This window comes from Mustelus asterias, chromosome 9 (genome assembly GCF_964213995.1).
Source record: "Mustelus asterias chromosome 9, sMusAst1.hap1.1, whole genome shotgun sequence".
Classification (NCBI taxonomy): Eukaryota; Metazoa; Chordata; class Chondrichthyes; order Carcharhiniformes; family Triakidae; genus Mustelus; species Mustelus asterias.
In genome coordinates this window covers 5,072,985-5,095,313 of record NC_135809.1, presented here as the reverse complement: position 1 = coordinate 5,095,313, position 22,329 = coordinate 5,072,985, and the positions used below count along the sequence as shown (strand labels likewise).

At 45.5% G+C, this 22,329-nt stretch overlaps 1 protein-coding gene across 1 annotated transcript in view; it reads right to left on the bottom strand.

Annotated features, from left to right (window-relative positions):
- Nucleotides 1-2,839: 2,839 nt before the first annotated feature.
- The window catches only part of LOC144499015 (anoctamin-4), a 205,194-nt gene continuing 185,704 nt past the window's right edge, over nt 2,840-22,329 (bottom strand). Inside the window, exons 25-31 of the mRNA XM_078221072.1 lie at nt 20,465-20,607; nt 14,624-14,776; nt 12,012-12,159; nt 8,965-9,084; nt 7,190-7,295; nt 4,362-4,574; nt 2,840-2,899 (exon numbers count right to left, since the gene is read on the bottom strand). Coding sequence (XP_078077198.1) covers nt 4,383-4,574; nt 7,190-7,295; nt 8,965-9,084; nt 12,012-12,159; nt 14,624-14,776; nt 20,465-20,607 — 862 coding nt within the window. The 3' untranslated portion in view covers nt 2,840-2,899; nt 4,362-4,382. The remainder of the gene's footprint in view (nt 2,900-4,361; nt 4,575-7,189; nt 7,296-8,964; nt 9,085-12,011; nt 12,160-14,623; nt 14,777-20,464; nt 20,608-22,329) is intronic.

Genomic DNA, 22,329 nt, shown 5'->3' with positions numbered 1-22,329 from the left:
TTGCTTCATCATGGCCATCCCCATCCATGCTACATTCACACCATATAAAAAAAAAACCTTAAATTCAGGTATAGAGTTCAATGCCTCGAATGCCTTATCTACGACCAACTCGAGAGTTATTTAAGCATAAATTTGCATTGCCAGAGGCAGTAATAGAGGCAGGTACAATTTTGTCTTTAGATGGTTACATGGGTAAGATGGGTATAGAGGGATATGGACAAACACGGGCAATTGGGACTAGCTTAGTGGTAAAAACTGGGCGGCATGGACAAGTTGGGCCGAAGGGCCAGTTTCCATGCTGTAAACCTCTATGACTCATATTCCCACTGCTCCAGAAAGTTTACCCAATCTGGTTGCAAAAAACCCCCAAAAAGTAATCAAGCAGAGGTTCCGATTTGCTCTCTCAACCCCCTTTCCCCAATAGATCATTCAACCCCTTTGTCATTTGACCCCATCACAATCTCAATTAATCCATGGAGTGCAAAAGTGATTTTTATACTGGGTAGTCTTAAGGGGGTTGGTTTAACTCAGTTGGCTGGTCTGTAATGCAGAGTGATGTCAACAGCAGAGGTTCATCCCGTATTGGCTGAGGTTACTCGAGGGTCCCGCCTTCTCAACCTTGTCCATTGCCTGGGGTGCGGTGATCCTCAGGTTAAATCACCACCAGTCAGCTCAAATGGACAGCAGCCTATGGTCACCTGGGACTCTGGTGACCTGGGATTCTGGTGACTTTACATTTTCTATAGTCTGACATTCATTGTGCAATGTGGACTGGTTATTTCTTGAAGCCAGCTAGCTAGCCACTCTGTTAATTGTGCCCCAACTCCACCTTCTCTAACCGTATCCATTAGACTATTATTTGGGACTTTATCAAAGGCCTTTGCAAAATCTAGATAAATTATATCCACTGCATTACTCGGATCCACTCAGTCACGTCTTTAAAACTTTTAATGAGATTCCTTGCTCATTATTCAGTTAGATTTTTGGCTTCTAGGTGTTCTTTTTCTCTCTCCTAGAAGAAGGGATTCCATTATTTTTTCTGCCAATGTTAAGCTGATTCCTGGGCTGGTTTTCTCTCCTCCTATCACATTAGTCAGCTGCCAATTTTCTGGATTGACACCTTTCTCATTGCAATGGCCTGAATGCAGCGTAGATGCTAGCATTGACTGACAGGGCCGAATGGCCGGCCGTTTCTTTATTTGTTCATTTTAACTTAGTTCATATCTTCCATTATTTTGACGATCGTGGGACCATTCTACAATCAAAAATCTTTAATCTATACTTGTCATATTAAAGATGTGATATTGAATATAATGACAATATAAACTACCTGGTTAGTAGTTTTGAATATAATGGCAACTTTTTAAAAATTCATTCATGAAATGTGGGCGTCACTGAAAAGACCAACATTTATTGCCCATCTCCAGTTGCCCTGGCCATTGCTGGACTATTTCAGAGAGCCATTATTGTGGCTCTGGAGTCATGTAGGCCAATCAGAGCAACGACGGCAGATTTCCTTCCCTAAAGGGACATTAATGAACCAGATGGGTTTTCATGGCAATTGCTTCATGATCATTATACTTTTAATTCTAGATTTTTAATGAAATTCAAATTTCACCATCTGCTGTGGTGGGATTCGAGCCTGGGTCCCCAGAGCATTGGTGGGTCTCTGGATTACTAGACCAGTGACAATACCACTTCCTCCCTATAAACTGACAAGATAGCGACGTTGAATATAATGGCAATATAAACTAATTAGTTAGTGGTGTGAATATAATAAACTAGTTAGTGATATTGGATATGTTCCTCTTGGAATGTGAGGTTGTGACTAAAGTTTTGAAGTTTATTTATTAGTGTCACAAGTAGGCTTATATTAACATTGCAATGAAGTTCCTGTGAAAATCCCCTAGTTGCCATACTCCGGCACCTGTTCGGCTACACAGAGAATTTAGCATGGCCAATGCACTTAACCAGCACGTCTTTCGGACTGTGGGAGGAAACCCATGCAGACATGGGAAGAACGTATAGACTCCACACAGACAGTGACCCCAGTCGGGAATCAAACCTGGGTCCCTGGCGCTGTGAGGCAGCAGTGCTAACCACTGTGTCACTGTGCTGCCCCGGGTCCCTGGCGCTGTGAGGCAGCAGTGCTAACCACTGTGCTGCCCCCGAATTATCGGAAGCAAAACAGATTGCAACCAACTTTTGGAAAATAAAATGATTTCTCAGCCGTCTTCAAACTCCAAGTGCATATTTATTTTCAATCTCTGCATCACAATATACAAGCAATAGATGTGACTTTCCGGTTCCCAAACCTGATCGTAAATCATGGAAAATTCAACATTCTGCTTTTGGCTATTTACAGAGAGTCTGCATCATACATCTTCGTCAGGAAGCGACAGGCTTCGAGAGAGAAAAAATACATCTGTAAACAGGGTTGGTGTTGGTTCAGTGGGAGATGCGGATCAAAGTAGATTGCAGAGGCAGCAAATAGGTTACACAAATTATGCAAAATAGTTCTCAGAATTTGTTATTTACAATATTGGAGGCGAGAGTGTAAAAGTCAGGTTGATGGGAGACAGATGATGCAGAACTGGAGAAACTTAACAACCCGGTGTAAAACGGTTACCCATTTTAAGTAAAAATTGGCTTATAGAATTGTATCATATTTGGAATAACATGTTCAACATGCTGACAGCGTTATAAATATTGAAAGGATCATATCCGAGTCATAAAAGTCTTCACAGCATATCCTCTTACGGTTGGATACTGGATTATTTTTTTAAATTCCTTTTTTTTTCCTGACATGCATTAAAGCTGCATCGTATTCAGTCTGTAGGTCGGTACTCAGGAGTTGCAGGGAACAGCTGCAAAAATACACAGAGAAGGCAGGCTTAACCTGTTTGGGGTTGAGGGGGGTTGGGGGGGGGGAGGGAGGGAGGGAGGGAATGGAAAGAGAAAAAAAAAAGTTTTTCAAATTGGGAATTAGTTTTGTCAGCAAAGTCAAAATAAGAAGAAAGGAAGAGGTACAGTAACTGGTTCACGGAATTCAGGCCCGAGGCATCAACATTTCATTAGCATCACAAAGCACTGAAGGAGGCCATTTGGCCCACTGTGTTTGCACTGGCTCTTCCTATCCAATTAGTCAGGATGTGGAGATGCCAATGTTGGACCAGGGTGGGCATAGTAAGTAGTCTCACAAAACACCAGGTTAAAGTCCAACAGGTTTATTTGGTAGCACGAGCTTTCGGAGCAACTTGGCTATGATAGCCAAATTCCACACACGAGGACGGCCTCATGTCACACTATCTGTAACCCCCATGATTTGCAAAATCTCACTGACTGTCCTGGCTGGAGACAATTCACACCTCTAACCTGTGCTTAACCCTCTCTCCACTCGCATTGTCTGTACCTGTAAAGACTTGATTTTCTGTTAAGACTTGCATTCCAACCATTATTTTGTAATTGAGTCTCTGTCTATATATGACCTGTTTGTGAACCCAACTCTCCACTCATCTGATGCAGGAGCAGCGCTCCGAAAGCTCGTGCTACCAAATAAACCTGTTGGATTTTAACTTGGTGTTGTGAGACTTCTTACTATCCAATTAGTCACACACTACAAACCAGGAGTAGGCCATTTGGCCCTCTGAACCTGCTCCACCATTCAATGATCAGGACTGATCCTGTATCCCAACACCAGACTCCAGCTCTCCCTCACGACCCCTCGACACAGGGTCTAGAAATCATCTTAAATAGATTCAGTAACTCGGGCTCCACAGCTTTCTGTGGTGGAGAATTCCACAGGCTCATTATCCTCAGCTCACTTCTAAATAGCCTACCCCACATCTCCTGCTCTTGCCCTATAGCCTTGCGTCGTTTCTATTTTTCAAGTATATATCTCACCCTTTCGTTTTTGAAGTTATTCCAGTTTGAATCCACCACCTGTTTGAGCAATGCACTCCAAATGGCAGTGAAACTTCCCAGTGCCTGGCCAGTTAGAACCAAGCTACTCCTTCAGCCATTAGCTTACAGGTTGAGCGAGAACAATTCAAGTCTCCGGTGATAGATTGCATCTCCAGATTCCATTTGCGATCTAGACTGGCACCCCATCCTCCACCTTAAACATTCATTCCCTCCACCGACAGTGTCAAGAGTGTGTACCAGCTACAAGATGCACCTCAGCAACAGCTCCTCTCTCAGCACCTTTCAAATCCACGACCACTACCAGCCAGGTGGATCAATCCACCAAACAGACCCTAGTTAACACTGCTTCAATAAAGCAGCGCTGTAACTAATGTGTTGTATTAAAGACACTGGTCTATGGAAGGATAAAAGGATTAAAGGACAAGGAATAATGCTACCTCGGTGATTGCTGTCTGTATTCATGGCCATTCATTGTGGGAGCCTTTCCCGTTCCTTTTCCTCTCGTTGCGTTCTTTGTGAAGCCGCTCCAGCTCAGCCTCGTACATCATCTCCTGAATTAAATACTTCTCACGCCGCATCCTGTCCCGGAGGTCTTTTGGTAAGTCAGGAATCAAATACGCAATCAGATTCTTTATACTAAAAACCAAATGCTGGAAGGAAATCAAATATATAAATCATATCAATCAAAAGAATTACAGATTTTAACCAGGAACCTGGTAAAATTCCAGGAGAATTTTATAAAATATTAAAAGTTTTCCTTTAGCAAAAGGTCTTACTGTCACTGTATTGAGTAATTAAACACAAAGGTGGTAAACTGTTCAAGAATTATTTGTGATTACATATCTGAAAAATAGACACAATGTAACTTATGACAGGTTGCACTGCAGGAACTCACCAAGGTTCCTTTGACAGCACCTTCCAAACCCACAACCTCTACCATCTAGAAGGACAAGGGCAGTAGATACCCGTGAACATCACCACCTGCAAGTTCCCCTCCAAGCCACTCACCATCCTGACTTGGAAATACATGGGCGGCACGGTAGCACAGTGGTTAGCACTGCTGCTTCACAGCTCTAGGGACCTGGGTTCGATTCCCGGCTTGGGTCACTGTCTGTGTGGAGTTTGCACATTCTCCTCGTGTCTGCGTGGGTTTCCTCCGGGTGCTCCGGTTTCCTCCCACAGTCCAAAGATGTGCGGGTTAGGTTGATTGGCCATGCTAAAAAATTGCCCTTAGTGTCCTGAGATGCATAGGTTAGAGGGATTAGTTGGGTAAATATGTAGGGATATGGGAGTAGGGCCTGGGTGGGATTGTGGTCGGTGCAGACTCGATGGGCCGAATGGCCTCTTTTTGTGCTGTAGGGTTTCTATGATTCTATGATCACCGTTCTTTCACTGTCGCTGGGTTAAAATCATGGAACTCTAACAGCACTGTGGGTGTACCTACACCTCATGGACTGCAACGGTTCAAGGAGGCAGCTCACCACCACCTTCTCAAGGGTAATTATGGATGGGCAGTAAATGCTGGGCCTAGCCAGTGGCACCCACATCCCAAGAAAGAAGAGAAAAAAGGAGAACCTCATGACTGGCTCCTCAACAACCTCAGCAGCTCTTCATTACTGGCCCAACCAATCCAAGGAGGGGCGACTGCACAGTGGTTAGCACTGCTGTCTCAGTGCCAGGGACCCGGGTTCGATTCCCGGCTTGGGTCACTGTCTGTGTGGAGTTTGCACATTCCGTGTCTGCGTGGATTTCCTCCGGGTGCTCCGGTTTCCTCCCACACTCCAAAGATGTGCAGGTTAGGTGGATTGGCCATGCTAAATTGCCTCTTGGTTGGGGGGGATTAGCAGTGCAATTATGTGGGGTTAGGGGGATAGGGTTTGGGTGGGATGCTCTATCGGAGAGTTGGTGCAGATCCGATGGGCCGAATGGCCTCCTTCTGCACTGCAAGGACTCTGACATCAGCACCAAGACCTGACATTACTTCCTGGGACTTCACTATCCTGCTCGACCCTGAACCCACATCCACCAGCCCAGGAACATTCTGCCCGAGCAGCTCTGTCACACTAACAAACAACAAAATACTGCAGGTTCTGCCATGACTGCAGTCTGTGTGCAGTGAAGGTGCTGTTAGACTGGGAGCGCCAGGATTCTGGTTTGGGAGAGTAATTTAGCAGGAACATAGGGATTATGCTGTTCCCACAACATAATTGCTGCTATTGTCCTTTTGGGTAGCGGAGCTCAGTCACATCAATGTAACCTTACTGAATCGCTGCAATGAATCCTGCAACTGTGGAGGTGGAGAGGAGAGGGGAGGGGGGGGGGGAGGAGAGGAGAGGAGGAGAGGAGGGAGAGGAGGGAGAGGAGAGGAAGGAGAGGATGGAGAGGAGGGGGGGGGGGAGGAGAGGAGAGGAGATAGAGAGAGAGAGAGAGAGAGAGAGGGAGGGAGGGAGGGAGGGAGGGAGGGAGGGGGGGAGAGGGGGAGAGGGGGAGAGGGGGAGAGGGGGAGAGGGGGAGAGGGGGAGAGGGGGAGAGGGGGAGAGGGGGAGAGGGGGAGAGGGGGAGAGGGGGAGAGGGGGAGAGGGGGAGAGGGGGAGAGGGATGGGGGGGTGGGGAGGGGGAGGGGGATTTAAAGATGTGTAGCAAAGATATACTCAAGACTCTACTGGTTTCCACCGATTGCTACTTGTTGATGCTGGCTTTTGAGTTCCAACATATATTAATGAGGTTGGTGGGATTTAAGTCAGTTAGATTGATGGAGAAACTAACACGAATTTCAGCCTATTTACACCACCCAGGAAATTCTGTCCCATTGACAGGCCATCAATTGAAACCATTAACTGTTTCTCAACAGTGTAGTGGCATTGCCACTGGATTAGCGATCCAGAGTTCGAATCCCACCACAGCAGGTAGCGAAATTGGAATTAAATAAAAATCTGGAATTCAAAGTCTAATGATGATCAAGAATCCCCACTGTTGATTGTCCTAAAAACCCATCTGGGTCACTAATGTCCTTTAGGAATCTTTCTGGTCTTGCTACACGTGACTGCAGATCCACAGCAATGTGAGTGACTCTTAAACACCCTCGGAAACAGGCAGATGAGGGATGGGCAACAAGCCAACTGCACCCATAACCCATGAATGAATAAAGGAATGTTACCTGACCTGGTAATTCCCAGCTTGTTTCCCTCTGCCTGAATGAAGTGATCATTACCAATGATTTCCTGCGACTGTAGAGGGATAATGACAAATGAAAGAGGCTGCTTACCTCAAACACAATGATAAAAGCTAGCCGAGCTGCTAACACATGCCAAAACTGCAGAGTGTAGGTGTAAGGTTCTTTGGAATGAGGTGGCTCCCTATAGTCACGATACCTGTCAGATGGTTTAAGAAAACAATTTCACATTAGTCCGAAATGACCAAACCAATTTTAAATTTTGCTCAGTGCTGTCGCTGAATGGTCTGCAGAATGATCTTCAATCCAGAAAACCTGAGCTTTTGGTTCAAACTGCTTCTTTCATTCTGCTGGGATTTCCTGTGGCCAAGCTGGCCTGCAACCATGACTCTATTTTAAAGACAGGTGCATGGATATAGAGGGATATGGGCCAAGTGCAGGCAGTTGGGACTAGCTTAGAGGTAAAAACTGGGCAGCATGGACAAGTTAGGCTGAAGGGCCTGTTTCCATTAAAGGACACAAGGTGTCAGATGTATCAGCTTATCCTCGACAGGGAGTTCTTTACAGACTTTCAGAGCCAGTGTTCCTTATCTGGACATTGGAACGTAAACAAATGCACTCGAGGACCGATATGGGTCTGGAGTGACCAATACCACTACTGAGTTAGACCAATCAAATTGACCCAACAATGCAATTGGGGTTTCTGATCAATTCATTGGCTGGTTACCAAGGAACGTGTGGAGTTTTAACTCTGCTAACATAAAGAGCTTGTTCAGAAGGCAGCGAGAAGAACCCAGGGACCAAGCACACAAGGAGACACAACATCTGGAACAAGAGGAGAACAAAGGACTGATTCCACGTGACAAAATCCTGTCCAGATTTTAATTGCAAGGTGGGAATCAACCTTAAGTTAACAGATAGTGAGTATTTGATTTCTGCATTGCAAGTATTTACTGTTGTTTAAATGGCAACTGGGCTATAGGATAAAGGAAATTGTTTTGAAGTATTTAAAGTCAACTGTATGTCTCTATTTCCGATGTGGAGATGCCGGCGTTGGACTGGGGTAAACACAGTAAGAAGTTTAACAACACCAGGTTAAAGTCCAACAGGTTTATTTGGTAGCAAAAGCCACACAAGCTTCTGAAGAAGGGGCTTGGAGCTCCGAAAGCTTGTGTGGCTTTTGCTACCAAATAAACCTGTTGGACTTTAACCTGGTGTTGTTAAACTTCTTACTGTGTCTTTATTTCCTGCAGCGGTTAAAACACACAGGCTTGTGCAACATTAAATTTGCTGCATATCAAGTTCAGTCAGTAGCCAGCCGAGTCAGTCACAGGTTCAAATCCCACTCAGACCAAGCACAAACTCTTGGCTGAGAGGGGAGGCAATGGTCTAGTGGTATTATCGCTGGACTATTAATCCGGAAACTCAGCTAATGTTCTGGGGAACCGGGTTCGAATCCTGCCACGGCAGATGGAGGAATTGGAATTCAAAGAAAAATATCTGGAATTAAGAATCTACTGATGACAATGAAACCATTGTCAATTGTCGGAAAAACCCATCTGGTTCACTAATGTCCTTCAGGGAAAGAAATCTGCCATCCTTACCCAGTCTGACCTACAAAGCCACAGCAATGTGGTTGACTCTCAACTGCCTTCCAAGAGCATCTGGGGACGGGCAAGAAATGCTGGCCAGCCAGCGATGCCCATGTCCCACAACAGAATAAAAAAGGGCACCGATATCTTGCACGACTACCACCAATAATGTCACAGATTCACACAGCTGTCACTGCACTCTTATTAATTAAGGTTAAATGATCAAGGGCAAAATCAATTGGTTTTGGGCCAGTTGAGTGTGTCCCAGCCTCTTACCTGCAGTACTCTACCTCTGTACCAAAGGAGTCACTCCCATTTGTATATGGTTCAGAACGACTTTCAAAGTCTGCCACCAGGAACACTGACAAGCTGGCATTCACGTAACCAATCATGCATCTGGGAAGGTACAACAGGCAACTGGTTAACCCTTGCCTTGCATAAATCACACCCGATTTCACAGTCTCTTCTTAGAGACCATACATTCACCGTTCTTATTCATCATTTGGTGGCACAGTGGTTAGCACTACTGCCTCACAGCGCCAGGGACCCCGGTTCAATTCTGGCCTCAGGTCACTGTGTGTGGAGTTTGCACATTCTCCCCGTGTCTGCGTGGGTTTCCTCCAGATTCCTCCCACAGTCCAAGATGTGTGGGTTAAATGGATTGGGCCGTGCTAAATTACCCCTTAGTGTCAGGGGAACTAGCTAGGGTAAATACATGGGTTATGGGGAAAGGGGCTGGGTGGGATTGTTGCTGGTGCAGGCTCGATGGGCCAAATAGCCTCCTTCTGCAGTGTAGGGATTCTATGAGATAGCAGAGGTTGCTGATGCTCACGGGCATTTGGGTTCCATGTGAGAAACTGGGCGGAGAACCCTGTGGAGTTATTTATTATTGTCACAAGTAGGCTTTACATTAACACTGCAATAAAGTTACTGTGAAAATTCCCTAGTCACCACACTCCGGCACCTGTTTGGGTACACTGAGGGAGAATTTAGCAAGGCCAATGCACCTAACCAGCACGTCTTTCAGAATATGGGAGGAAACCGGAGCACCCGGAGGAAACCCATGCAGACACGGGGAGAATGTGCAAACTCTACACAGACAATGACCCAAGCTGGGAATCGAACCCAGGTCCCTGGTGAGGCAGCAGTGCTAACCACTGTGCTGCTCCGTGCCACTGAGTTCAATCAAGATAATCCAGTGAGTGATGAAGATAAAGGCCAACCGGTCTGAGCTCCAGGTGATAAATGCCAAGAGATATCTCTCAGTCATTCCATGACCTACACTGTGGTCTGATTGAGCAAGACTGAGGGGTCCCCCCACCCCACCCAGTCTGATGGAGGCTAAAGGGCTCCCTCTCCCCCCATCCACCACCCCATATTGAACCACGGTCTAGGTCAGTATTTCTGATTGGAGGTTAGCGAATGTTGTCCCATTGTTTAAGAAGGGGAACAGAGACTTCCCCGGGAATTATAGACCGGTGAGTCTCACTTCTGTTGTCGGCAAGATGTTGGAAAAAATTATAAGGGATAGGATTTATAGTTATTTGGAGAGTAATGAATTGATAGGTGATAGTCAGCATGGTTTTGTGGCAGGTAGGTCGTGCCTTACTAACCTTATTGAGTTTTTTGAGAAAGTGACCAAGGAGGTGGATGGGGGCAAGGCAGTGGACGTGGTATATATGGATTTTAGTAAGGCGTTTGATAAGGTTCACCATGGTAGGCTTCTGCAGAAAATGCAGATGTATGGGATTGGGGGTGATCTAGGAAATTGGATCAGGAATTGGCTAGCGGATAGGAAACAGAGGGTGGTGGTTGATAGTAAATATTCATCATGGAGTGCGGTTACAAGTGGTGTACCTCAGGGATCTGTTTTGGGGCCACTGCTGTTTGTAATATTTATTAATGATCTGGATGAGGGTATAGTTGGGTGGATTAGCAAATTTGCTGATGACACCAAAGTCGGTGGTGTGGTAGACAGTGAGGAAGGGTGTCGTAGTTTGCAGGAAGACTTAGACAGGTTGCAAAGTTGGGCCGAGAGGTGGCGGATGGAGTTTAATGCGGAGAAGTGTGAGGTAATTCACTTTGGTAGGAATAACAGATGTGTTGAGTATAGGGCTAACGGGAGGACTTTGAGTAGTGTGGAGGAGCAGAGGGATCTAGGTGTATGTGTGCATAGATCCCTGAAGGTTGGGAATCAAGTAGATAGGGTTGTTAAGAAGGCATATGGTGTCTTGGCGTTTATTGGTAGGGGGATTGAATTTAGGAGTCGTGGCGTTATGTTGCAACTGTACACAACTCTGGTGCGGCCGCACTTGGAGTACTGTGTGCAGTTCTGGTCCCCACATTACAGGAAGGATGTGGAGGCTTTGGAGAGGGTGCAGAGGAGGTTTACCAGGATGTTGCCTGGTATGGAGGGGAGATCCTATGAGGAGAGGCTGAGGGATTTGGGATTGTTTTCGCTGGAAAGGCGGCGGCTAAGAGGGGATCTTATTGAAACATATAAGATGATTAGAGGTTTAGATAGGGTGGATAGTGATAGCCTTTTTCCTCTGATGGAGAAATCCAGCACGAGGGGGCATGGCTTTAAATTGAGGGGGGGTAGTTATAGAACCGATGTCAGGGGTAGGTTCTTTACCCAGAGGGTGGTGAGGGATTGGAATGCCCTGCCAGCATCAGTAGTAAATGCGCCTAGTTTGGGGGCGTTTAAGAGATCCGTAGATAGGTTCATGGACGAAAAGAAATTGGTTTAGGTTGGAGGGTCACAGTTTTTTTTTAACTGGTCGGTGCAACATCGTGGGCCGAAGGGCCTGTTCTGCGCTGTAATGTTCTATGTTCTATGTTCTATGTCCTGATCAGAAGGCTGGATTCCAGAATTCCTGGAGTTAACCTCTGGTGGGATTTGAATTAAAGACTACTGGATTGATAGTTCTATCACCATTAGGGTGTCCTATGCATCAATGACTCAAAAGGGGGTCAATTTAACCACTAGAGAACATCTATCTTGTGTCCCACTCTCCATTGACTTCAGAGTTGAATAGTATGGGAGGCAAACCATCAGTGCACCTCACCCCATTGGTCTGACAAACCAAAAGTGACCCCATTATCTCTGGGGATTGACTCAACCCTTTCCTTCTAATCATCCAAGATTTCTTCAATTTATCAATTACATCTAAACCAGTGTCATCACCACATCTGGAGTATCTGTAAAGCAATGGGATGAAAGACAGGGAGGCCAGGACTCCTACTGGGATCCCCGCTGCTCACGGGCCCAGACTCATTTCTATCCCTCGGGGCAATGGAGCAAACAGGAAACAGAAACTTACTTTTCTCCAGCCTTCCCTTGCCCAGCACAAGGTCCATATTTATACGCGTACACCAAGCGGGGGATGAAGTCAGAGGTCACCGCGATGACAAATGCATTGGTAATGACCGACAAGATCCCAATGCCTTCCAGAATTCCATACCAGATTCCTAAACAAACAAACCAAGAACAACATTCAGAAAGCTTCAGAAGGTTTGTAAACCAAATTGGATGATCAAAAAAAAAAATCACAAACTCTCCTCGATTTGTTTTTGGGACGTGGACAATAATGTCAAGTGGATGTTTGTGGCCCATCAGAAGTTGCCCTCGTGAGGGTCAAGTCAAGCACAAATGGGGTAGATTATTTTATGGGTGAAATATGAGGGTGTGGTAGGAGAGTGAGGGATCAGGACATTCTCCAAGACAGCAGCAAAAGGCCTGAAGCATGTTCACATAATCGGTATCTTATTTCAATATCAGGTGAGTTGCCCACATATTTGGGGAATTGGCAAGAAGCTTACTAATTGGTCTGGGAAGAGTGGGGAGATAAAGCTTCTCCTCAGAGACCGGTTGGTGTTTTGATTAGTGGCGGCGGTTGGGAGTTCACTAAGATCCACCAAACTCTTTCAAGAAAAAAATCAGCAAACCAAAATCTTCTAGGCCACAATCTGGAGTGGTCCTTTAATAGACTTGCAGTCAGGTCACTCAAATGCTCAGTGAGGAATCCACTTCATTGGCACTTGAAGATTGGTTTGTCCTCATCTTCAGATAGGTGGCAAAGGCACCCTGTGGAATGCCCCAATCAAAATGGTGCGGAGGAGAACAATGGGATGCACCTTTGACCCACGTTCTCACCCATGAACAGGGATGAAAACCGTAGCCAACTGGAGTTGCATGTGGGCTTCATGGTGTCAGAGCGGGCATGGCGTTCCTCCCCAGGACAGGAGCGAACCAACTGGGAATTATTAAGAATGTGGCAACTTCCTTGGCTCGATTCCAGAACGTGCTGTGGTGGGGTTAGGTCTTGATGCCTAGATTGCTAATGGTGCATCATGTGGTTACCAAATGCAGGAGAAGGACATTGATTGGATTGGGTCTTGAACACAATGAAACTTTTACTGTCACTGAGGGATGGTTGAGTTCGAAGGTATGTACTTGTAAAAGTTTCATTCTTATGAATCGAGCAAAGATTGACTTTCTTTTCATCCTTTAGTCCTTCTCCATAACAGAAAATAGGGGCAGGAGGCGGCCATTCGGCCCTTTGAGCCTGTCCCACTGCTCTCTGCTGATAACCACCAGGCTACCGTGTCCTATGCACAATATAAAAATTATATGCGCCGTCATAAGATTTGTAAACTTCACCAGATACACCCAAATCCTAGAATTGGTAAATTACAGAAGTGGCAAACACATTACTCTCCGGATAGATTCCCTCCCAGTGTCTGCTGTGTTAAAGGCTCGCAAATTCACTTAACCAAACAAAGAACTAATTCTCAATCCTGCCGCAACACCACAATTTAAGAGGCGGCTGGATATCGCACTTGGGGCAAACAGGATCAAAGGTTATGGGGAGAAAGCAGGATTAGGCTATTGAGTTGTACGTTCAGCCATGATGGTGATGAATGGTGGCCTCTTCCTGCTCCTATCTTCTATAAGAGTGGGTGGGTTTATCTTTCCTGTGACTCGGATTTCAGTGAATTTAAGTTGGTGCAGTACTGAGGGAGTGCTGCAGATGCTGTCTTTTGAACGGGAAGCCAATCCAAGGCCCTGTGCATGCCCTCAGGTGGATGGGAAAGATCTCACCGTGTTGTTTCGAAGAGTAGGAGCATCCCCTCCCCAGTGTCTTGGCCAACATTGATCCTTCAAACCAACATCACTAAAACCAGATTATCCAGGTGTGAACACAGTGCACAGCAAGATCCCACAAGCTGCAATTTGGCTGGCATGTTTCCTATATTACAACAGTGACTTTATTGGCTGCGTTTTAGTGAATTCTGAAGTCTCCACAGTGAGCACTCATGCTCAAAGTGCACTTCAATGAACTCGGAGTCTATGAGAATTGGGCAGACTGGAATCATATTGTTTCCCTCAACAGGGAGGAAACCTGCGTTTTAAATTGTATTGCGACTGCAGGAGATGTAAAAGGAGGACTGAATTTTAACACATTCTTGCCTCCTGTCTAATTGAAGCAAGAATTACAACCAACATGCTACAGCATCAGCGATTTGCAGCTAGCTATTTTACAGAGCTGAATGAGTAAATGTCCCCAGGAGGTCTCTCCACACGCCATCTTCCACTCAACTCCCGACTCATCAACAATGTAACGGGTTGGGCAAGGCCATGGTCAGGCCACCCTCACCCCCGCCCCAATCGAGAACTTCAAGTGGCTAATCCGATTGGCCTGCAGCTCTTTCCAAGCTGAGACTTCCTCCCGAGCGAGGGAGGGGCAACAGCAACAGTGGGGAGAGTAGTCTCCTCCCCCCCCCCACACCCCCCCCCCCGACCCTTTGCATGGTGCCATTATCCCGATTGGTGGAGAAACAAATTCAGCCCCAGAGCAAAGTTATTGGCTCCACACAAGCTCAGTGACTAACTCTGGGGAATAAAGTTCTAACCCGCTCGCCTCATCCTCACCTATATCCTTGGCTCTCGAAGCTAAAGGCCTTCTCCACTGCGTGACAAATTTGTAGGCGTCCAGTCGAATTTCAATGATGTTGTTCAATAAGGCTAGGAGAGGAGCCAATGGAAAGGCTGCCACAAATATCGTTGTGAAACCAAACTGCAGAACTGGAAAGAAGCAGAGATGCATCGACAGTCAGCAAGCAGCCCAAGGCAAACATTGTGCTGTAAAACATTCAGGAAACTCACCACGCTAACTGAATGGTGTTGTGGAAATTAGGTTACAACAACTGTGAAAATTAAAGTTCCATAATTGTCAAAATTAAAAACTCTGTCAAGTAATGGAAAATTATTATTAGCCAAACACAGCCTTCAGTAAGGCCAACACTGACATACGCAGGATAAGCAAGTGTATCTGAAACCTTGTTCCATAAACACGGCATTCCAGGTTAGGACAGCAGGATGAAAACAAAGAACAAGTTACCACGGCGATTACCAAATAGCAAGATATGGGGACATATTATGCTAATAAAGAATTTGTTTTCTATTATCTCTTGTTCCTGATTTGCTGTAATTGACTATAACTGCTGAGCTGTTTCTTTGTAACCTCAGAACTGCTCCGGCCATTCTGTGTCGGCCGTAGAGAGTTCCATTTGTACACCAGTAACTAAAGACCCTGCATGGTGTCCAGCACTGTTTGTGTTAAGAGTTGACTGAGTGCCTTTAGATTGCTGTTACCCAAGAGAATTCTACAGTGTGGTAAACAGTATGCAGTTAAATGCTACCAAGCACAACACCAACTTCAGTACACATGAGCGCATACCCCTGGATTAAGTTAGGCAGTTACCACAGTATCCCTACAGTGCAGAAGGAGGCCATTCAGCCCATCAAGTCTGCACTGACTGTGGTGGACCTCAGTTGTGCCTTTGTCCTATATGGACCACCGTTGTGTGTGCTTGTCATACCTGGACACATCCCCTTCCAGTTTGGTTCCTCCCCTCGGCACCTAGTATAAAGGTGGCTGTCTCCTCCCCCTTGTTCAGTCCAGGTTGGTTATTTGTTGGGATCTGCTCCTGATTCTGTTGTGAATAAAAGCCTACACTTGTATTGACACACTGGTAGTCTTTCGCTTTATTGATAGCGCATCACTGACTCTCCAACAGAGCATCTTACCCAGACCCTAAGGTCGATCTTAGACTCTCAGTACCTGTCATTTGATAAGACCCTTCAACCCGGTAGGTTGGCTAAGGTTACTGGGGAGAATTTAAACTAGATAGGTTGGGGGGAGGGGAGCTAGAAGAGTTGACTAGGATCAAGGAACTAATTGATGGGGTGGAGGATGCAGGGGTAAGGGGAATTACAAAATTAATGGTAGAGGAGAGGGTGCAAGTGAATGAAGGCGGTAATTTAGATAAGGGAGTAGAGGGAGACGGTGTTCGCGACTCATCAAAGCGGGTCCAGATAAAAGCTGGAATAAGGACACTTTGCCTGAATGCACGAAGCATTCGGAACAAGGTAAATGAGTTGATGGTGCAAATCAGCACGAGTGGGTACGATCTAGTGGCCATTACAGAAACGTGGCTGAAAGGTGACCAGGACTGGGAGATGAATATCCAGGGGTATCAGGCGTTTAGGAAGAATAGACAGGGAGGAAAAGGTGGTGGGGTCGCGCTATTAATAAGAGATAATATCAGGGTAGTACTGAGGGATGACATAGGCTCTGAGGAACAAAACGTGGAATCATTATGGGTAGAGATGAGGAATAGTAGAGGGAGAAAGACACTAGTAGGTGTGGTATATAGGCCCCCAAATAATAATGTTGAGGTAGGGAGGGCTATAAACAAGCAGATAAGGGATGCGTGTAAAAACGGAACGGCAATAATCATGGGGGACTTCAACATGCACATTGACTGGCAGACTCAAGTCGGTAAGGGTGGAATGGAGGAAGAGTTCTTAGAATGCTGTCGGGATAGTTTCCTTGAACAGCATGTTACGGAACCGACGAGGGAACGAGCTATTTTGGATCTGGTATTGTGTAACGAGGTAGGTAGAATTAAGGATCTTATTGTGAAGGACCCTCTTGGGTCTAGTGACCACAATATGGTCGAATTTCTGATTCAGATGGAAGAGGAGAAAGTTTGGTCCCAAACCAGTGTCCTCTGTTTGAACAGAGGGAAATATGATAGGATGAGGGATGAATTGGCTAAGGTAGACTGGGAGAGCAGGCTGGCAGGTAGGATAGCTGAGGAACAGTGGAGGATTTTTAAGGAGATCCTTTTCAGTTCTCAGCAAAAATATATTCCAGCAAAAAACAAGGATTGTAAGAAAAGGGAGAACCAGCCGTGGATAACGAAGGAAATAAAGGAGAGTATTAAAATAAAAACAGCTGCGTACAGAGTGGCCAAAAATAGTGGAGAAACAAGTGATTGGGAAAAATTTAAGAAACAACAAAGAGAGACTAAGAAAGCGATAAAGAAAGGAAGGATAGACTATGAAGCTAGGCTAGCAATTAATATAAAAAATGATAGTAAAAGTTTTTATAAATATATAAAAAGGAATAGAGTGGCTAGAGTGAATGTTGGACCCTTGGAGGACGAGAGGGGGGAGTTAATAGTGGGAAATGAGGATATGGCTGAGTCTTTAAATAAGTTTTTTGTGTCGGTCTTCACGGTGGAGGACACAAATAGTTTGCCAAATATTAACGATAGAGGGTTGGCAGCAGGAGAAATACTTAATACAATTAATGTTACCAGAGAGGCAGTGCTGGGTAGACTAATGGGACTGAAGGTGGATAAGTCCCCGGGTCCGGATGGAATGCATCCCAGGGTATTGAAAGAAATGTCAGAGGTAATAGTGGATGCGTTAGTGATTATTTATCAAAACTCGTTGCATTCTGGGGTAGTGCCGGTTGATTGGAAAACGGCTAATGTTACGCCGCTGTTTAAAAAAGGAAGGAGACAAAAGGCGGGTAACTATAGGCCGGTCAGCTTAACGTCTGTAGTAGGGAAAATGCTGGAATCCATTATTAAAGAGGAGATAGCAGGGCATCTGGATAGAAATGGTTCGATCAATCAGACGCAGCATGGATTCATGAGGGGAAAGTCGTGCTTGACGAACATGTTGGATTTTTATGAAGATGTGACTAGGGCAGTTGATGGAGGAGAACCGGTGGATGCGGTGTTTTTGGATTTCCAAAAGGCGTTTGATAAGGTGCCCCATAAAAGGCTACTGAAGAAGATTAGGGCACACGGAGTTGGGGGTAGTGTGTTAAAGTGGATTGGGGACTGGCTATCCGACAGGAAGCAAAGAGTCGGAATAAATGGGTGTTTTTCCGGTTGGAGGAAGGTAACTAGTGGCGTGCCGCAGGGATCGGTACTCGGGCCGCAACTATTTACCATTTATATAGATGATCTGGAGGAGGGGACGGAGTGTAGGGTAACGAAGTTTGCAGACGACACAAAGATAAGTGGAAAAGTGAATCGTGTGGAGGACGGAGAAGATCTGCAGAGAGATTTGGACAGGCTGAGTGAGTGGGCGTGGATATGGCAAATGGAGTATAACGTTGATAAATGCGAGGTTATACACTTTGGAGGAAATAATAACAAATGGGATTACTATCTCAATGGAAACAAATTAAAACATGCTACCGTGCAAAGGGACCTGGGGGTCCTTGTGCATGAGACGCAAAAGCCCAGTCTGCAGGTACAACAGGTGATCAAGAAGGCAAATGGGATGTTGGCCTATATTGCGAAGGGGATAGAATATAAAAGCAGGGATGTCTTGATGCACCTGTACAGGGCATTGGTGAGGCCGCAGCTGGAATACTGTGTGCAGTATTGGTCCCCTTATATGAGGAAGGATATATTGGCATTGGAGGGAGTGCAGAGAAGGTTCACCAGGTTGATACCTGAGATGAGGGGTTTGGATTATGAGGAGAGGCTGAGGAGATTGGGTTTGTACTCGTTGGAGTTTAGAAGGATGAGGGGGGATCTTATGGAGACTTATAAGATAATGCGGGGGCTGGATAGGGTGGAGGCGGAGAGATTCTTTCCACTTAGTAAGGAAGTTAAAACTAGAGGACACAGCCTCAAAATAAAGGGGGGTCGGTTTAAGACAGAGTTGAGGAGGAACTTCTTCTCCCAGAGGGTGGTGAATCTCTGGAATTCTCTGCCCACTGAGGTGGTGGAGGCTACCTCGCTGAATATGTTTAAAGCGCGGATGGATGGATTCCTGATCGGTAAGGGAATTAAGGGTTATGGGGATCAGGCGGGTAAGTGGTACTGATCCACGTCAGATCAGCCATGATCTTATTGAATGGCGGGGCAGGCTCGAGGGGCTAGATGGCCTACTCCTGCTCCTATTTCTTATGTTCTTATGTTCTTATGTCCCACAGCTCAAAACTCTAGAAGCACAGGGAGTTAGTATTTGTACCAAGTTTGGAAAATCCCTCAATTTCAGAACTGGTTACTGTCACCAGGCTCAGAGCAATCAAGGCAATTTAGGAGTTTGTCTATATTCCCGGCTTGGGTCACTGTCTGTGTGGAGTTTGCACATTCTCCTCGTGTCTGTGTGGGTTTCCTCCAGGTGCTCCGGTTTCCTCCCACAGTCCAAAGATGTGCGGGTTAGGTTGATTGGCCATGTTAAAATCACCCCTTAGCGTCCTGAGATGCGTAGATTAGAGGGATTAGTGGGTAAATATCTAGGGATATGGGGGTAGGGCCTGGGTGAGATTGTGGTCCGTGCAGACTCGATGGGCCGAATGGCCTCTTTCTGTGCTGTAGGGTTTCTATGATTCAACTGTGTACATTGTATGGAAAGGTACTAAAACATAGCCCAATTCCCCATGTGGCTTGGGTCCTCAGTGAAGCACTCAATGATAAAATCTAGATGCATTTCAGTGTCTAATACTTAGGAAAGGTGCATTACATAGAAACGAAAGGCAGGAGTAGACCATTCAGCCCGTCGAGCCTGCTCTGCCATCTGTTCTGACCATAAAGTTAAAAAGTTTATTTAGTGTCACAAGTAAGGCTTACGTTAACACTGCAATGAATTTATTGTGAAACTCCCCTAGTCGCCACACTCCAGCGCCTGTTCAGATCAATGCACCTAACCAGTACATCTTTCAGAATGTGGGAGGAAACCGGAGTACCCGGAGGAAACCCACACAGACATTGGTGGGGGGGGGGGGGGGGAACAAGCAGACACCACACAGACAGTGACCCAAACCGGGAATCGAATCCGGGTCTCTGGCGCTGTGACGCAGCAGTGCTAAACACTGTTAAATATCATCAAATTCAATGTCCTGATCCCACCTTCCCCCCCCCCCCCCCCCCCCCCCCATGTCCCTTGATCTCACTAGATTTGTATTGAGGACGGCACGGTGACACAGTGGTTCGCACTGCTGCCTCTCAGCGCCAAGAACCTGGGTTCGATTCCGACCTCGGGTCACTTGGAGTCTGCACGTTCTCCCCATATCTGTGTGGGTTTCCTCGCACAGGCCAAAGATGTGCAGGTTAGGTGGATTGGCCATGTTAAATTGCCCCATAGTGTCAGGGGGATTAACAGGGTAAACATATGGGGTTACAGGGATAGGTTGTTGGTGCAGACCTTCTTCTGCACTGTAGGGATTCTGTGTAATTTTAATAGCGTTTTAATTCAATATTTTCTTTAAATATCCCATCCACCACTTCCTGGTTACCTGCGGAGTTTGTCTATTTTTGTCACTACACAATTGCTACATGTTTTAAACTTGATTACTTAGTTTAAATATCTATCCAACTGGCAGTGCGATTCATGCTGCGAAAAAGTTTGTTTCTTGAAGATACCGTTATTATTAATAATTTAAACCTGGCTTACTCATCTCCAGATATTCATCAAACAGGCCGTAAGCATTCATTGGCTGCAGGTTGTAGTCCTTCTCCCATTGTGGAAAGATGGGTTTGCCATTATTCCCGTGCTCCTGTCTCAATTTTCTTCTTGTCCACCAGTTCTGAATCAGACTACAGGAAAAAGGGGAAAACAAGCCCCAAAGAATGTGATTCGAATATAAAAACTGCATCTTATAACCAACTTTATCACAGTGCCATAAAACTGCCATTTCACAATATTTCCATGAATGCTTTCCTTCGAGTCTCACCAACTCTCTTGATTAAAACTAGCAAGGCACCAATTATATTCCACAAATAAACCTTGGGGTTAAAATATTGGCCAAGGGAGGGGTAATGAGAGAGCGTGCGTGCACAGAACAGCGAGCATGTGACAATGGGCATGAGACATAGCGTGAAGTTCCAGAGCTAAGGACCTAGGCAGCTGAAGACAAGGCTGTCCATTTAGCATTCCCACTGAAGTTGAACTTAGCCCACGGTTCCTCCTTGGAACTCAAGCACACAAAGTTTATCTTGCGGGTATCCCTTCAACAACAGCCACCTACTCTGATCCCTCTTCTTCACCCTTTCCACCCCTGCCCCTTCCTGTTCCAAGGCACTCCCAGATCCCCACTGGAACGTTGCCATAGCCTTTTCTTCAGTCATTTTTTTTGCAGAACAACATTTTATATTCTAGTAACTCTTATGAAAATAAATTTGTCTAATTTATTCATCCCTCAGAATCCTCACTCTGTTCCTTCCTCATTATTGATTCACTAACCAAGGGGAAACTCTCTCTCACTGCTTCGCTCTCAATATAATCATTAAAATCTACCCAACGAGAAACCCAGCCAATTTACGTCCCACTAGCATACACTGTTATAGAAGAGATATATATACACACACACACGAACAGATGAATTTTTATAGTGGGCTAGATTTTCCATTTCCTGTTACCATTTTTACAGAATTATAAACTATATTTTTGTTTCTCTCTATGCAGATAATAGATAAATGAACCACTTTGCAATTCTCCCAGGCCGTTCTAGTAAGGGCAAGACATCATTTACATTTTCCCTTCATTGCACATGGCAAGATCCCAGAAAGAGCAATATGATGGCACACTTGTATATCAACAGTAATATACTGGCTGTGGATGGAGAGTACGGTGGTCCCCTAGGAAAGTAATAAGGTGCTGTACAAATTCTTTGGTTATTTCATGGTGTTGAGAATCCAGTAGAAATTGGAGTGTCTACAGGTAAGTCGTTACCCCAATAATCATTCATGACAATTTCTGTCCAATGACACTCCCCAGACATGAGCGTAATATTGTTAATTCCTTGTAACTGGGTGACTGCTTCAATGCAACAGAAGGGGACCATTAAAAGCAGTTCAACAATGGAGGAGAACCCAAACTAAACTGATTTGGCCAAGTGGAAAATCACGCCCGCGATGCGAGATAGCAAATTGATCAAATGTGCAATTCCCAACCCATCAAGATGGAGGTTAATGAAGGAGTTTTTGGAGGGGGAAAGAAAAAGATGGCAGAGGCACTAACCATAATTTTCCAAAAACCTTTTTGGCAGCCCTCTGGAACCTGGCAGCAGTAGAAAAGAAAAACAGAAGAGAGTTTGTGTGAGAAAGAGAAAGTGAAAGAAAAAGTGCAGCGGTGAGAAAGTTCAATTAGATGATGGTTTTCTCAAATAATGAAGGAATGGAGTTGGTTTCAAAATGACAAAGGATGAAAAATTGTTTGCGAATAGTTGGTGAATTGGGAACACAGACCAGGCTATAGGAAAGGAAATTGGATGAGAGTAGATAGTACAGTACAGGGTTTGATGGGCTGAATGGCCAAAT